At 38.7% G+C, this 15915-nt stretch overlaps 2 protein-coding genes and 1 long non-coding RNA gene across 8 annotated transcripts; 1 reads left to right on the top strand and 2 right to left on the bottom strand.

The window, feature by feature from the left end:
• Positions 1 to 13: 13 nt before the first annotated feature.
• LOC107262884 (guanine nucleotide exchange factor subunit Rich) lies at positions 14 to 6267 on the bottom strand. 2 transcript variants are annotated; one of them, XM_015729522.2, is made up of 16 exons: positions 5948 to 6267; positions 5767 to 5874; positions 5516 to 5671; positions 5129 to 5443; positions 4972 to 5063; positions 4609 to 4882; positions 4380 to 4538; positions 4103 to 4303; positions 3675 to 4038; positions 3399 to 3607; positions 2970 to 3311; positions 2394 to 2883; positions 2026 to 2320; positions 1479 to 1963; positions 1021 to 1417; positions 14 to 944 (listed from the first exon to the last, which is right to left on the bottom strand). In XM_015729522.2, the coding sequence occupies exons 1-16, from the start codon at positions 6080 to 6082 to the stop codon at positions 593 to 595; spliced, it is 4374 nt and encodes a 1457-aa protein (XP_015585008.1). In that variant the 5' UTR covers positions 6083 to 6267; the 3' UTR covers positions 14 to 592. The 2 variants fall into 2 exon arrangements, with proteins under 2 accessions (XP_015585008.1, XP_015585009.1); XM_015729523.2 differs by lacking the exons at positions 5767 to 5874; positions 5948 to 6267 and having other exon boundaries at positions 5129 to 5288; positions 5405 to 5443; positions 5516 to 5654.
• A 432-nt stretch (positions 6268 to 6699) lies between these two features.
• LOC107262889 (la-related protein 6) lies at positions 6700 to 9675 on the bottom strand. 4 transcript variants are annotated; one of them, XM_025080261.1, is made up of 4 exons: positions 9461 to 9675; positions 8047 to 9180; positions 7635 to 7965; positions 6700 to 7549 (listed from the first exon to the last, which is right to left on the bottom strand). In XM_025080261.1, the coding sequence occupies exons 2-4, from the start codon at positions 8806 to 8808 to the stop codon at positions 6924 to 6926; spliced, it is 1719 nt and encodes a 572-aa protein (XP_024936029.1). In that variant the 5' UTR covers positions 8809 to 9180; positions 9461 to 9675; the 3' UTR covers positions 6700 to 6923. The 4 variants fall into 4 exon arrangements, with proteins under 4 accessions (XP_024936029.1, XP_015585024.1, XP_024936030.1 ...); XM_015729538.2 differs by having other exon boundaries at positions 8047 to 8837; XM_025080262.1 differs by lacking the exon at positions 9461 to 9675 and having other exon boundaries at positions 8047 to 8837; positions 8931 to 9452.
• Positions 9676 to 9682: 7 nt separating this feature from the next.
• Positions 9683 to 14836, top strand: LOC107262901. Of its 2 annotated transcripts, XR_003058326.1 has the most exons (5): positions 9683 to 10379; positions 10445 to 10648; positions 10734 to 10833; positions 10992 to 11394; positions 11470 to 14836. It is a non-coding gene; the product is annotated as an uncharacterized LOC107262901 (long non-coding RNA). The 2 variants fall into 2 exon arrangements; XR_001536535.2 differs by having other exon boundaries at positions 9683 to 10648; positions 11470 to 14834.
• Positions 14837 to 15915: the final 1079 nt, after the last annotated feature.

The following is a 15915-nucleotide window of genomic DNA, read 5'->3' as shown; positions in this document are numbered from 1 at the left end:
ACACATTTACATATATGGGAAAATATAACGTATGTATTTAAAATCATAGGTATATCTCGTACAATATTTGCACATAATTATAATAACTGGCCCACGATTCCGCGAAAACCACGAAAGAAATAAAAGAGAATTAAGTGGACAATCGCGAAATCGTAAATGCACTCTTTAATTGTCGCTCTATTAATATCGAACCTCGTTTTTTAATCACCAGATAGATCATATCCGAGGATTAATTGCAAGAATACTTATAAGTATCCGATCTTGAGCAATCCTTGGCAAATATCTAGAGTATCATATCATATGATGACATACAGTCGAGGTTGTATGCCCAGTGTTAAATGGACAGTTTGATTAAGTGTGGAACGAGCAAGATTGTTTTTTTGATTTTTTGAGTAAATTGTTAAATATACTTGCTCAATCCTGACCCTGTATAGGCTCTTTGTGAAGTCGCAATTCATTCTACACTGACTCAATCATTGACTCGTGGTTGAAAATCTGAACGAGTAAGATGACCAATCTCTTAGGAAACTTACGAGTAATTGAGTTTAGATTTCAGGAGTTTTATCCTATGCTAAGAAATTGATGAAATTGTCTACGAGATTATACAGTCTGACTGTGGTGCTCTATTCTCGGCACCGCTTGGGAGATTACTGTAACTTCCTCGGAATCCTGGTTCGTCGTTAGACAAGGAAGACTCATGGGAGCGTTCTTCTTCTAGGGGCGCCGTCGTAGAAGTGTGACTAATTGAGGAATGTCTTGATCTTGATATGTTTCCTCTGGGATTACTTCCTGAGGATGGTGCTGGGCTTGGGGATGGTGTTGTACTATTTTCCCGTGGTACGTCTTCCAGTTTCTGTTGCTGATGTTTTGTTAATACTAATCGACTCAATAATGATACTTGACTTTGTATTGGTTTTCCCACGAGGAATGGATTATAACCCAAACTGTAATATCATAGGACCTCTGTTTAAGTTATGTAGAAAAATAATGTTATTATTAGAAATGTACTAGTGCCATTACCATTCACGATCAGACCACTTAACGAGCCCCATCAAACCATCTCTTAGATTAATGATTGAATCTAGTGTTTGCATCGGTGCATGGGCAGCTCTGGCAGTCCTCGCCAGAGCAGGTACGTCTCGAAGTATAATGGCTAGCACTGCAGCCCATCCTAGACATCCTCCTTCCAGAAACAGTTGGAGAAGATATCTGAGCTGGACCTCAGCTCTACTTACGGATCCAGAATTTGCTCCTAAAGAGGAGCTCAAAGAAGTTGAAGCTATGGGCGTATCAATGTTAGGTTCTAGCATGGGTTCTGGTGAGGCCCAACATCCTCTGCTAGTAACACCGGTACCTATTCTTGATTCCACATCATCTCTCCACACGGTAGTACTGTCGCTTAGTACACTGCTAGCATCTGAATCGTGGATAAAGATTGAGTCAGATCATGCGAATTTGAAGAGACATTCAAGACTGACCTTGGAACATGTGGGGTGTAAGTTTAGCTTCCACAGCAGGGAATTGTGTTTCCAAACTAGCTACCGGAGACACCAAACTAGTATATGGTGGTCTTCCACTTGGTAAACTGGTATAACCACTATCTGGTAGATCAACAGCAATGTTAGGACTTATTAATGTGTTAGCAAGTGTAGGTACAGCTCCAGTATCCTCCTCCTCAGGATTGTCAAAACTGACAGATTTCGTAGACTGTAATGAAATGGTGCTCATTCTACGAAATAATGTTGGATAAGGAACAGCAAAGTCCTCGTGAACGGCCTTCAGGGCAACAACATAGTCGTCTATCTTGGCAGCGCGATCGCGCTCTCTGGCGAGCCAAGTCACCAAGTGGAAATCTAATCTTGCTGCAAATCTACCTAGATCAGCTAAACGACGCGCCGATAAAAGGCGACGTGCATGTCGTTGGAGTATTACGTCAATGAAAAACTCTTCAGCGGAACCCTCTCTATGAACATATAATCTCGAGTTATCGAACGTACTTATTGAAGAATAATCAGATTAACTTACTTGCTTTCTGATGTCTTTTCGGTCTTAGCTACAACAGGTACAGACTTCTTACGTCTCATTACAACGTTTCTAGTTTTCTCCAGCATAGATGATCCCGAAGCATCCTTACTGCTTGTCTCGGACTGTGATTTAGGATTAATTGTAGTGCTGTAGCTTCTACTGCGTGATACCTGCATCGTTCCCAGAACGAGAGAGAGGTCATCTTCATGTGGAGAAACGGGTGGAGTCTGAGGAGGTCCACCAAGTTTTCCGGTACCACCCCAGGATGTTCTGGGTGATTCCACGTCATTAGGATCTTGAAATGATGTATCATATTAGAGAAAAATGGATCATGTATTTTACTACATTAACTCCAAAACGTCTTTTACCAATAGCTCTTAGAAATCGTACTAGGTCCTTCGAGAGTTCCCATCTGCCCTGTTCTAGAGCAGCATCTAGTAGTAGTGTGGCATGCTGCCTGCTGACTGAGGATGGCTCGAGATTTTGAAGTATGATCAGGTAACTAGCTGCGGTATCCAATTGTTGACGTTGTAGACAATCTTGAAGTAACTTTTTTGGCGATCCAGCAACAGAAAATAAATAAGGCCAAAGTGCAATTTCAGTTTTCCTAGCACACTGCACCACGGCTCTGGCCCAGACACCAGGAAACTCTCGAATGAATTCTACTACAGACGGTAATTGAGCATCTGGAATCGGTTCTTTGCTGGTAGCCTCTTCCTCGAGTACTTCATGAAGAAGCAATTCCAAGGAATGAGGAAAATATGAAAGAGCCGAACAGGATCTTGCAATTTCCCAGGCATGATAACCCAAATTTCTACGTATCAGTTGTCGTAGTATCTGATGCAAATATACCTGGCTCTGCAAAAGACGATCATAATTAAAAATAATACTCCCAACTAAGAATAATGGCATCTGATCTAATCAGTACTCTGTTATCAACTTACTGTCAATTCTAGTAAACTAAAAGGTAATGAGAATGGTGAGTGTGTATCTGACGTGTAAAGAACGGTGTCGTTTTCAGCGCCTAGGAGTATAGCATCCTCGAAGAGGATAGCCAATGGATAAATTCTTAAATGAAAAGGGAGCATTATCCTTTTACTCATAAAAGTATGCGCCTTGTCTTGATGATTCCTAGGAAAGAGTGGTAACCATACGCGCATTCCATGTGCACCACAAAATAACCATAAAGCTTCAGTTAAGTGTGGTTTATCTCTTCGAGACCTCCAAGGCACCCATACATTCTCCACACAGGATGCAAGAACTGTTGGTGTGCTACAGGTGTAGAGCTAAATAAAAAATTGAAAAGTTAAAAAAGTTAAAAAATTGATTCAAAAAGTATAAGAAAGTCTAATTATTTAACTAATGTAACTTACCACATCGGGATTATCCGGATTACCATGTTCACGCTGCACCATTAGAAGTCGGCCAGAAACATTTAGAAGAAGACTCTCCGGATGCGGATGACTCCCTGCTGTTTCTGCCCGGATTGTAGTCAGAGTAGCACTAACCACACATGCTGGATGAACACACAAACCACTAATGTCAACTGTCTGAATTCTAGTGAGTTCAATGGCTCCAGAACCTGTTAAAACAAAAAAGTTATATTATACAGAAAAATATCAAGACAAGAAAAGTAATTATGATGTTACCTTCAACACCTTCGACAGTCATATCATAAATTGAGATTTGTCCATTGGCACAAAAGGATAGTAGTTTCTCCTTCAGCGTATTCAAAAGTAGAACTTGCGAAGGCATTCTAAAGTTCTTGACATAACTATTATCCAGTCGTGTATCTCTGGGATAGATTCTAATTTGGTCTTTGTCTTCAAGTAACGAATAACTACCAGCAATCAAATAGCCACGATGCCATAAAAGTCCACCGGTCACTATGAAATCACGTTCTTGAGTCTCATTACCAAAAAGTTTCCATTTTCTTGACAAAAGGGAGTAATGCGCTAGACCTGTACGCCCAGCCACAGCGATACTAATACCCTCATTGTCTATTGCTGTATACTGAACCAAAAAGAAGTGTTATAAATATTGCATCTTTTATATTCGATTTCATTCCAATACTTACTCTGATTGGCCAGTTACAACCACTGTAGGCACTAGGTATTGTTACCACTAACCACTGCTTTGTACTGGCTAATGGTTGGTTAGAAATATCTAATGGTAAATCATTCACTTGATGAAAACCATAGACATTTGTCGATACCCCACCGCCTAGGTTAAGGTATAATCTATCTTCACCTTGAAGGTACAAGTTTCCATGATGGCTCTGCGTTTGTTAAATTAAATGAATTAAAAATAATTAATTTCAATTATAATTTGATGCAAAGATTAATAATAATTACCATGCATGGATTTACAGTCAATGGACTCTTGACAAAATCCATTTGTATGAGTGATCGCCTTTTACAACTGATACCATTATTGTTACCATTTTCTTCAATGGTACTGGAGCTACCAGATTCTTGTAGCATCCACAGTTGATATCCTTCTGCTGACCATTCCTTAATTGCGAGTTCTTATTAGTTATCACATTGAATATTCGTGTCAATAACTTAAACAGTCATAACATACCATTGTGTGAATATGAAGTGGATTGTCGCGAATCAGATCTGTCCTTAGACCATAATCCCATTTTAACGTGCAGAGTAGCAAAGCACCAAACACACTCCAAATTGCAAAACCACCACCTTCCCAGGCTAAGGCTATTGCACAACTATCTGGAGTCCATCTTAGACATCTAACACTACCTGGCCTACCAGGATAGTCCTTCGATGATAGGCTTAGAGTATGTGATACTTCCAGACTGCCTGTACTTTCATCCACATAATATACAGCACCCTCCGAACTGCATGAAGTAAATTAACAGATACATTGACTGGTGCATAGAAAAGATAATTCATTTATAGATTAAAAACCACATAGCTGCTGACTTACTTTTGTCTACCAAATGCTATAAGACGATACTTATGATTAACTGCAGCACACGTGGCATCTTCTAGATCCCGAGCCCATATTCCTTGGACTTGCTGGAATAATACAGATGGTGAACGTTGAACTCCTGGTTCAAGACAGCTTCGAGTATGATACTTACATTAGGGTCAAATTTCAAAGACTCTGCAGTGAGAAAAGCAGCTTTGCCATTGTTTAGAACCACAGCAAAACCACCAATAGGTGGAGAGTATTCAATATCCGCTACATAAACGTTGTTTTCTGCTATGGGTAATGCGGTAGTAGAAACTTGTTGATCTACACTAAAAGGAATTCGCCGGAGATCCAATGAATAGTCTCTATTAGCTAATCCATCCCATTTATGTCGGACTACATGACTTGTTTTGGTGGCTATCATGAGTTCATCGCGGATACATACCAAAGAGCTGATACCACCATCGATCCATACTGATTTTTCCTATGTAAAGCCAAATTTTAAAATAACAAAGATGTTTAAACATATATTTAATGGATACATGAGTGAACTTACAAATGACAAAAACAATGTTGGTATAATTTCTTTAATGAAGAGTTCAGCACTGTCCCTTCTCAGACTGCTCACAGGAGAATCTTTCTGCTCATATAAACTGTGACCTTCTGCACCACCATCAAAGAGTCGATAAAAGAGAAGATAACTGTCAGTAGTCTAAATAAAATCCCCATAAAACCATTATATAACTTAATTCACAAGAATTAGTGCTTCCATCAATATCAAACTAATAAATTCCTTAATTTAATCACCGTGACCACCAGCATGCTGGAATCTGGACGCCACTGAACTAGAGTATTGTCACCATGCTTTCTTAGAGAGTCTGCATTACGTCTATTAAATACGATAGGTACACAGGGCTAGAATAAAAAAACCATATGTGGATAATGATATTCAAAATTTAAGTAGCATTCTATAATACATATCACGCACCTTACAAAACCATATGGCCAGAGCATCAGTAGTAAGAATAGCAAAGAGCTTTTTATCTCTGTTGCAAACTATTGCACGAATATTTTCAGGATCTGTTGAGTTCAGTACTCGAGGCCATCCAATAGGGAAAAACATAATGACCCAGTATCAAGTAATAAAGCTTCAATGACATAGAATTCAGTACTTCCCAGGAGATGAGATTATATCCATATTGTAGAACTAGAATTTTCCTAGGCCGTGTAGACAAACTAGTATAAACGGAAGCACTGACAAGTAAACAGGACACCTAACCTATACGATTTGATAAAAATTACTGACGTTCTGGTATCTACTAGGCATCACAAATCAGATAACAATGCATTTCTAGGGTTTCTTTTGTAGTTAAATAAACTTCTTACAACATATAAATATGTAAATTTGGCGAACATAAATACATTAATCGTAACTATCCGTTACCACGTCAAATTCTACACACAAAAGCCATGGTCTGATGGACGTTGGAGTTCCATGCCCTCAAAATATGTACTAGATACATGTACTAAAACATAACAGAATTCAGCAGTAGCAAGCAGTAGAGTGACAAGTATATAGTATTGCGTAGACGCAAAACGCATATGTATGTACGAGTTCAGTTACGTTCACGGAATCTTTTCTATAGAGATTCTATCTCCTAGTTACACCTTCTCGTGGCCTTCTCCTCGAGGTCTAGGTCAGGGATTAGGGGTAACTTAACCTAATTTTCATTAAATATAATTAATGCATGTATATATATTTTTTTGAACAGTATAAACCACACGATAGAGGTTTTGTACTAACTATACATTGTTTAATCAAATAGAAAATTTGAAAGGAATAAATAAACCTGATGTGAATAAATAACAATAACTTCCTGGTACTCGCATAATCATAAACAAAGAAATAATTCTGATCTTAGTACCTTCTAAAGAACTCACTAGGTGAAATAAATAAGTTAAATCTAACAAGTCATTCCATCAATAGGATTTGCTGCAGGTACAGCATTTGTAATAGGTGGTAGGGTCGTAACTTGATGAAGGTGATGGTTTATTTTTGTTTGGAGTGGTCTTCCAAAACCACGAGTACCATCAGGACCTGATGGCATCCTAGTTATATTTTCAGGTAAGTGGGCCATTACCAAACCACTGTTACTCCTAGATCTTACAAAGAAGCCACTTTCTGAACCAGAAGAAGAACATGAAGAGAATCTTCTAGTTGTTGCATCAAAACCTGAATCGCGACTACAGGCAGATAGTCTGCGGAGGAATGGTCCACAGTCTGCAGATCCTCGTCTTCCTGGATTGAATCCTGTACCACCATTACAGTCAGGAAAATTAGTAGTGCCAGTAGCTGGACAGCATGATGATCTCCTACTTTGAGGATAGTATGGTGAAGAATACATATGATGATAGTAGTTCCCATTTTCGGAACCTGATGAACATGTTGAGAACCTTCTGCTAAAACTTCCAGTATCTGATCCTGAGCCAGAACATGAGGATAGCCTACGAAGTATGTAACCATTTTCTGATCCAGACATGGAACATGAAGACAGTCTACGAGAAAGCCAGGCTTCTGGGGAAGGTGGACCTGAATAACAATAAAACATAGTTGCAAAATACAAATTGTACAAACACCAAGATGGAAGTGGAATATGAAACATTGAGATCTTCACTTTGATAAGCGTGTCCCGGATACATGGGATAAACTGGATGATTGTGAATGGGTCTCCTATGTCGGGTTCTACTATCTTCAGCTTCAGAACCACTGGCACAACTTGAAGAATGACAGGCCTCTTCTCTGGCTAGTCTAGCCACGGTATTTTTCTTCGTTGATGAGGTTTGCTGTTTCTTCTTCTTATCACTAGGTTGTTGCAGTTCATAAATCCTGGCATCACCAAAGTCCATCCTAAGAGCCGCTCGCGCAGACGCAGAATCCGTGAACTCAACAAGCGCGCATTCTTCACTAGACGCCAATTCTGGTCTCTTGGCGATGGCTTGGCGCACCTGGAAGATTAAACATCTTTATACGTCCTATAAAAGACCTACGAATCCGTTAAATTCTCAATTAAAATTTTGGAAACTGACCTCAGCAGGTGCTGGGTGACCTGGTCTGAGTATCCTGATCAGTGCAATTTCACCACATGGTCTAAAGAGTTCAGCAACAGCTTCTACAGAAAGTTTTTCAACGGGTAGTCTAGCAGCTAATACCGTCCTTGAAGGAGCCGTCTGATCGAATGGCGGTAACGGATCCAATCTTCTAAGTTTGGTCCCTGGTTCATTCACCTCAAGCTTCTTAGACCTAGCGAGAGCAGCACCAACAACACGCCAATCCCTGCTAAGGTGTTTGACTCTCTTGAAGCTAGAGATGAGCTTCAGCGAAACATAACCTTCTTTGTTTCTCTTTACATGCTTTAGAAGAAACGCATCTTTGACAATATTTTCATCACTGAAGTAGAACTCAACCTGGGCGCAAATCTTATCGGCAAGTTCATCACTGGGCGGTATGAATTCCTCATCTGCAGGTGCCTGACCTTGACTCTCTTTAGCAGTGATCTTTTCACTATTATCAGGAACTTCACCAGGAGTACGTGCCACAATATCTTCAAAAGATACGGTACCCTCGTCCACTACTCTCTTCTCAGATATCTTATTTTCAGAATCTGAACTTGCGCTGTCAGAAAGATCGGCTTCTTCACCTCGTGATCCTCTGCGGTCAAAAGTCAGACTCAGATCACTATCCACAGACGATATACTATCCCGGGTATCGGACTTCTTCATCGGCGGCGGTGTAAATGTCAATTTACCCAGCCTGTCTCGTGATTCCTGCTGTACTTCAAGTTCTTCCATGCTATTTAATGAAAAGTACCGGGTTCCGCCTAAAAACGTTCCAGCGCCAGGAATTCAATTAACATTAAAACACAAATAGTACTTCGTAGCCGGGACAACAAGATAGACTAATTGCAAATTACACCTGGTACCTGGATCTTGTCATCGGGTATATCCCGATCGATTTCGGTACCTTACAACAAGTCACGTTACACTAACGTCGTGCAGACGGAGTTCATCGATCGCGACCTGTTCAAAACCGAGCACTGAATTCGACTGGCACTTCTGTACTTCTGTCGCTAGTAGATATTAGCGCACTACCTTAGCAGAGCGCGGTAATGATTGTCAGGGTGGGAGTAGTTCACCAGGACTCTTCGAGGAGTGCTGTATATACTGTATTAAAACTGTATTACTACTCTCACTATTAAATGGTTCAGTCAGTCAGTTACTATATGTATCAGCGTGTAGACGTGTAAAAGTGTATTTAACTAATGCATACGAGCAAGCAATGTGTAATATATGCAGTGAAAGGAAACATACATATCTATGTGATTATACACTAATATTACTTATTGTGCGTGTGCTATCAAAGATATCTACGTACACGCACGAAGGTGCATGTATCATGTATTGCTTATGAATAACCAGTGTGTATTAGTGTACAGATATATACCTATCTATATGTACTGATATAATATGTAGGTGACAGTTTACAGAGCAAGTGGCCTTCTCGAAGGCCCGTTGACTTCTTAAATACTTTCGCCGCCAATCTGGCCCACGCCTGCGCTTACTTCTCTTACGATATTCGAAGGTCCCAGAATATCTGCGTGGGCACCATACGCAGGAGACACAATGATGAAGATGATGTAGCTGCACACGGTGTATATCCTGGGGAATTATCACGCAATTTTCAACAACCTTTTCCAGGTATCCCGACAAATTTGCGGAAGGGACGGTCACCGACACGACGTAGGTCGATCTTGTGATACAAGGCCGTTGTCGTCGTCATTGGAAATGGCGTTCGCCACCTTAATCAAGTGTTGCAAGACAATCGCCGAGGAAGTGAGGAAGGAAGGATGCTAAGGATTGGAATACTTTTGTTTTATTGTCTGTTTATATTCTAGACGGACAGGAGTATTCTTGACCTTTGCGTACGACCTCCAGGTCCTCATCCCGACCCTGTTCTCGTTCCTGGCCTATCGCATCCGGACGCCACAAGCATAACAAGATATGGGTCAAGTGCGGCAGGTACCGAGCAACTTGACTTATACTTATATGGTGGGAAAAAGAAGATGGCCACGTCGATTCGATTGTTTCTTATATACCTATTATGAAGATGATACACACAATCGGTTTTCATATATCTATATCGTGTTCATACGCTAAATATATACTATAAGAGAAGATGATTATCAACACGTTCAACGTAGATGAGTAATGTATACTAAAAGTTTATCTTCATGCAATATTGGATTTAACTTTTGCGTAAAACCATTTTAATCCGCCTGACACTTTTTTCAGTGAATGCTATATGGCTTCCCTATGCGATGTTGTTATGTAAGCAGAGAGCCCTTTCGTGTCTTCCTAAGCAGGTATATTTTACGTGGGATATCGGTATAGGTTTCAGTTCCATATATACATCCCTGGCACTTTACAGGAATTGTTTATTCGCCATGCAATAACGGATTAATGAAAAGTCATTGCCGTTCCTAAAAAATGATTATTAAGTGACCTCGCACTTAACCGTGCACGGCTGATTTCAAGTAGATAAATAAGATAGATCTTGTATCAACAGCAAGTGGAAAGAAACACTAAAATATTCATTCTTTAGAATGCGAGTTGACAGTGATAACATTTAAATGTAAATTATCTTGGATTTAATGATTTTTCTTTGAAAATAAGTTTCAATCTGTTAATCAGGATGCTAACCTTGTGTGTTTCCATAGAATTTGGCAAGTTTGAATTCAGCATATATACGTGAGATAAACAAGTCCACGTGCAGGACGCATTAATGCTGTCTCTATAGTGAAAAACTTTACATGAAAGGTAACAGACATCTATAAGAATAGTGAGAAACATTCAACTTCCTAAAGATATTCTTGATGGTCAATTGTGCAATTTCTATTGCAAAAAAAAATTTATTAAAAATTATTATTAGATGTTGCGTCAATATGATTTTACTAATTCTTAATTCATCCCACTAGGAACTGAAATATTTTTATATCACGGTACACCCTGTACCCTGGTATCATTCAAGAAACTCAGGTATTACTACACTGTATATATTATATGCTACGCATCACCTACGCTCAGATACCCAGAGAGAGTGAAATTAATATCGAAAGCGAATCGGAGCACTGTGGCCCGTAGAAAGGACGTCGTCTCCGGGAAGAGAACGTGGCCACGGCCACTGTCATTTTTGTCGTTGAATATCAATACACGTGTCCGCCTTATAGAGAAAGACACGGCATCTCATTTGTACACTACAGAAGTTCCTTCGTTAATCAAGTAATCATCTTTCTATAAGGAGCTAATAAATGGTTTAGTGAAACACTGTTGAATCGACGAGGAGCATTGTACATCTTTGTCGGAATTTAGAAGTTACAGGTTTGTGTAGTTTTCATTCTAGTGCTTACTATACACAACTACGTTAGGTTGAATATTCTTGTGCTATTCTTGCAGGAGACAGGAGTTGGGGCTCGAACTAGGTCAGGGCAGTCGCCCGCAAAACGATCGGATCAAATTGATTCTCAAATTGAAAGAAAAAGTCTAACGAGCACCAATTCATTGGGTTGATGGATGATCAACTTTTTTTATAATAATTTTTTTTAATTTTCCTAACGAGCCATGGATTCTACTACCATTGTGCTAAGTTGAATAGGTCAATGTCAAATCAGTACAGTACCGGTCTTCAGGAACGACTATCGTAGCGGTACTCTTGGGGTTGCTATAGTTGTTAAGATAGATTATGACAAGTGCATAAAAAATACAGTTTCCGTAGGAGGAATTGATAAAAAAATGGAACAAAATTTATATTGAGAATCACTGACAGAGAAATACAATCGTGAGTCAGGCGTACACTAAAGGCTTGTATAAAGGCCCCAGGGTGATTCGCCAGGATGACCATGACCATATTACCGGACAGAGGCCCGCCATGCCTTGAGGCTTTTAATGTTGGTTAGTTCATACAGACGATAAATGGCCCTCGCGAGGTATTACTTCGAAACCCGTTCACTACTCTCCATATTTATTAGAAGAATCGATAAATATGCAATTACATTGATGGATATAACTATTTTGACGTTGCAATTGTTTACTTGCATAATAGAAATAAACACGGAACGTTATTTATGATCGTGGGATCGGTGCTCGAGTTGTTAATAATTTAAATAGAATTATTATAGCGACAGCTGTGCAGTATCGCATTAAAGTCATGACGAACTTTCCATCTATAAGCTCATTATGAAAAGTGTTTTTGAAAAACTAACCATCCACCTGCTGACCTGCATTTGGAAATCGAAAAAAAAAAAATAGTAAAACATCTTCCTCTGTACCCGACGTGCAAACGAATTTATCGATAACTATTAACTAGCCCGCGGCTTTAATGGTGAACGTAAGAACTTGTGCAACATAACATTACTTGAAATTCTAATCTTGATCGCGAGTTACCCGAGTGAGCGCATGATCCTCGTCTGCGCCAGGTTGGCCAAAATTACATATTCCATTCCGTCTTTGAGTCCCAATTTGAAATTTCGATCACGAATCTCTCGCGGGCCTCTTTGTCATGTATTGTCGTAATCGTGAAAGCAGCCATTATTATTGAGCAGTCACTCAACGAAACACGTATCCGGCATTTGGGTCCTCCTCAAACCACATAGTAACATACCGAACGCGAGGAAATACCAGGCTAGCCATGACTACGATTGATCAAACTTATTGAAAACGTAAAAGTTTATCACTTGCGTCAAAAGTAAGCGAAATGCGTCACACTAGCGCATTATCTGTTTAAATTCGTAACGTGAAAATATTAACAATAATGTATGAAACTGTCATTTACACTGTTGCTGATTAGAATCTGAAATTTTAAAATTATCTCAGATATACTCAGCATAGGCATGAAATAACTCAGGATACGAGTTAATTGCTCCATTCGCAAGGATTACAGTAAATAACTCAGTGTTCAATCAGTCAAGAAATATCAATAAGACAACTATTTGACAGGGTTGCGACAATGTATGTATAATACGCGTACCCAATCTTTAAGGTCACCTGTATATATATAAGTCTCACAATTATCAACTTTATGCAGGTTGGATCATTCGAGATCGGTAGTAAGGTCAAAAAAAGGAAGGGGGTTGGAAACGGGGAGGCGGTTAAAGGAAAAGGTCGGTACCTTCGAAATAATCGGTAAAGGTAAAGGCAACGGTGGCCTCATTTGAGGTCAACCTCTAGAGTGTGGAGCATTTACTAGGAATCCTTCCATAAGTATTATTAGGAAGGTAAAGGCGATCGGGTGTTCGTGGTCTCTAAGGTCAACTGGCACTCACGGAGACAGTATATTCATTTAGCCTCAGGCCAGGAACTTACTTTGGATCCCTTGACCCAGTATAGATTGATCATACAGCCATCGCACATTAGACACGAGACTTGGAACCTGAGTCTGGAGACATCAGACCTAAGAGAACAGATACACCACCCATTATACCTGAGACAGCGTACAAGAACTAAGTCTAGTGAAGTCATAAAAACAATGAGAATGTCTGAAAAAAAATTTGATCCATAAATCCACTGTACGAGAACAAAGAAGAAAAAAGGTGGCGGATAAAAATTGAAACTTTTTTTTTTCATTGCACTTGGAAAAACTTTTAAATAGGTGTAACGACCGGTTAACCTTCAATATTTTCTGAACGGACATTATATTCATACGTATATACATACTGTTGTACGTGTAATGTGTGATGCGGTCCTGAATGAAATTAGTATACTATTAAAATTTGCCGCCACGATTCGTTAGATTTTGCTAAAAACACCAGTTATAGTAATAAAGACTCTTTTTCTGTTCTATTTCTAATATCCCATAGCGACGCAATAAAGGTTTCCGTGAAATATATTTTTAGCCAAGTTATTTGCCAAGAGATACAGATGAAATACGTACCAGGATGTGCGAACGACTTTCCTGACTTCTACTGAGTAATTAATAATTAATGATAATAATAATACATAATACAGTAGCATAACAGATTAATATGTATATCGTACTTATATTATGTATGTATTCCCATAATACGTATTGTGATGATTTCACCTGACAGTAAAGGAACACACGTACGTAGTAATGGTGGTTGTAATTGATGGTGAGGCACGCGAGGTAACGCAATCACGTTAATTAATTCACAAAACGGATATGATAATTAATGCTTATAATTAAGAAATAGTAACATGAGGATTTGTCTCCCAAAGGACGCCACACTGCATACTCAGCCATCGATATTCGCGATAGGTAAATCAGAGTTTATGATTAAATAAAATTCTCTTTGGAATTTTTTTTTATATAACCACGTTACAGTGGAACGATTGTTTATGAATATTCCTATACGTGTTTTAGGTAGTGCATATATGTATATATATGTCCTTTATGTGAATTACCTAATTCACTGCACGTGTGCGTATGCGTATCTAAATTCATAGAAAATCTCATTCGGTGCGTTGCTCTACATGTGTGAACGACGTTACATAATTATCGCGATGCAGTATACATATACTTGTACATACAGTACGTATCCATATCTGGTTACGTGCTTATATGTATAATATGTATCCGTAGATATGCGCAAATATATTGTATATACCACGGACGACTTAGCTAATGGTAAAACCAATCACTCTGATTCATTGACAAAAAAATGTCCATAGAAAAGTTTTATAAGATAAGTCACTGTGAATCGACCATCAATTTTACGAAAAAAATGCGAAAGAAATTTAAAAAAAAGAATTGCTTGATTCGTAACATCTTTTCAAACCTTGTTTACAGCCAATCCCAGTTTACGATGAAATCAGAACAGACTGAAGCACGGATCACATATGTGTCTAACGTACGAGAGATCGGTAAAGCGCTGATCAAATACGGTTGGCTAATTTGACATCACCATTGTCTCCATCTATCGCGAAACATCTGCAACGAATGCGGGAAATGACCGATAATTGAACGACTCAAGTAATTATCGATAATTGATTTGATGTGAAATAAAAAGAAAAGAAACTTCACTGATGTCACACTTTGTTTTCTTCTATTTGTCAGATTCTTTTTTTCAAACGATTAAATGTTAATACAATATTTCATATCAATGCCAACATCCTCTGGCAAGAAGTTCGATGCTCGTTATGGTCGGGATTATGTTTGTTGTTGATTCTATCGAAATTTTGAATGATAAGCACGTGTTTCTTTTCCTCTTTTTATGTAACGTTTATCGACACGAAATGAAATACGTACAAGTTTTGAAAGTTTATACTATGCGAGCTTGCACACGCGTGAATTATCATCATTTAATATATAATCATTATTCACTTTTACACCTGTACATTATTAGTGGTAACAATATGCTTCTATAATATCTAAAAACAGTCTCACGCTATACGTACGCATGCATATCTGTAATATACATGATACGTATATGTAATCTCGAGTATCTCATTCGTAACCTATATGCATATGCATATAAGAGAGTCACGGGATGAAATCTAGTGTCACTCTCCTTAAACCATTCTCTATTTAATATATACATACATATAACAAGACAATAACATTAATCATAATGCCAAGAGAAAGAAAAATTAATACCAAACTCAACGTACGCAAACGGCACTTTTCTATGTCAATTTGTCACGTCCTCAAAAAGTCTAATGATTTCAACTTTTTCTTTTTTCCAGTACCTTTAAACCGTCCAATACTGCTGAAATTCGTTCCGACTACCGGAACGGGTCACAAGCTTCAAATAAAAATGTCGTCTAGTAACGATTCCAAGTAAAACAAAGTAAAGAAAATGAAGAAATGTAAAGCAAACACTTTCGCAGATGCGATCTCAGCCATGCAAAAAAGTGAGAAATGTACAGAATTGAGTATAGCTATAC

Source organism: Cephus cinctus, unplaced genomic scaffold (genome assembly GCF_000341935.2).
Source record: "Cephus cinctus unplaced genomic scaffold, Ccin1 Ccin1_scaffold0129, whole genome shotgun sequence".
In the NCBI taxonomy this organism is placed as follows: Eukaryota; Metazoa; Arthropoda; class Insecta; order Hymenoptera; family Cephidae; genus Cephus; species Cephus cinctus.
Note: the sequence above shows the minus strand (reverse complement) of the source record. Positions and strands in the feature narration are given on the sequence as shown.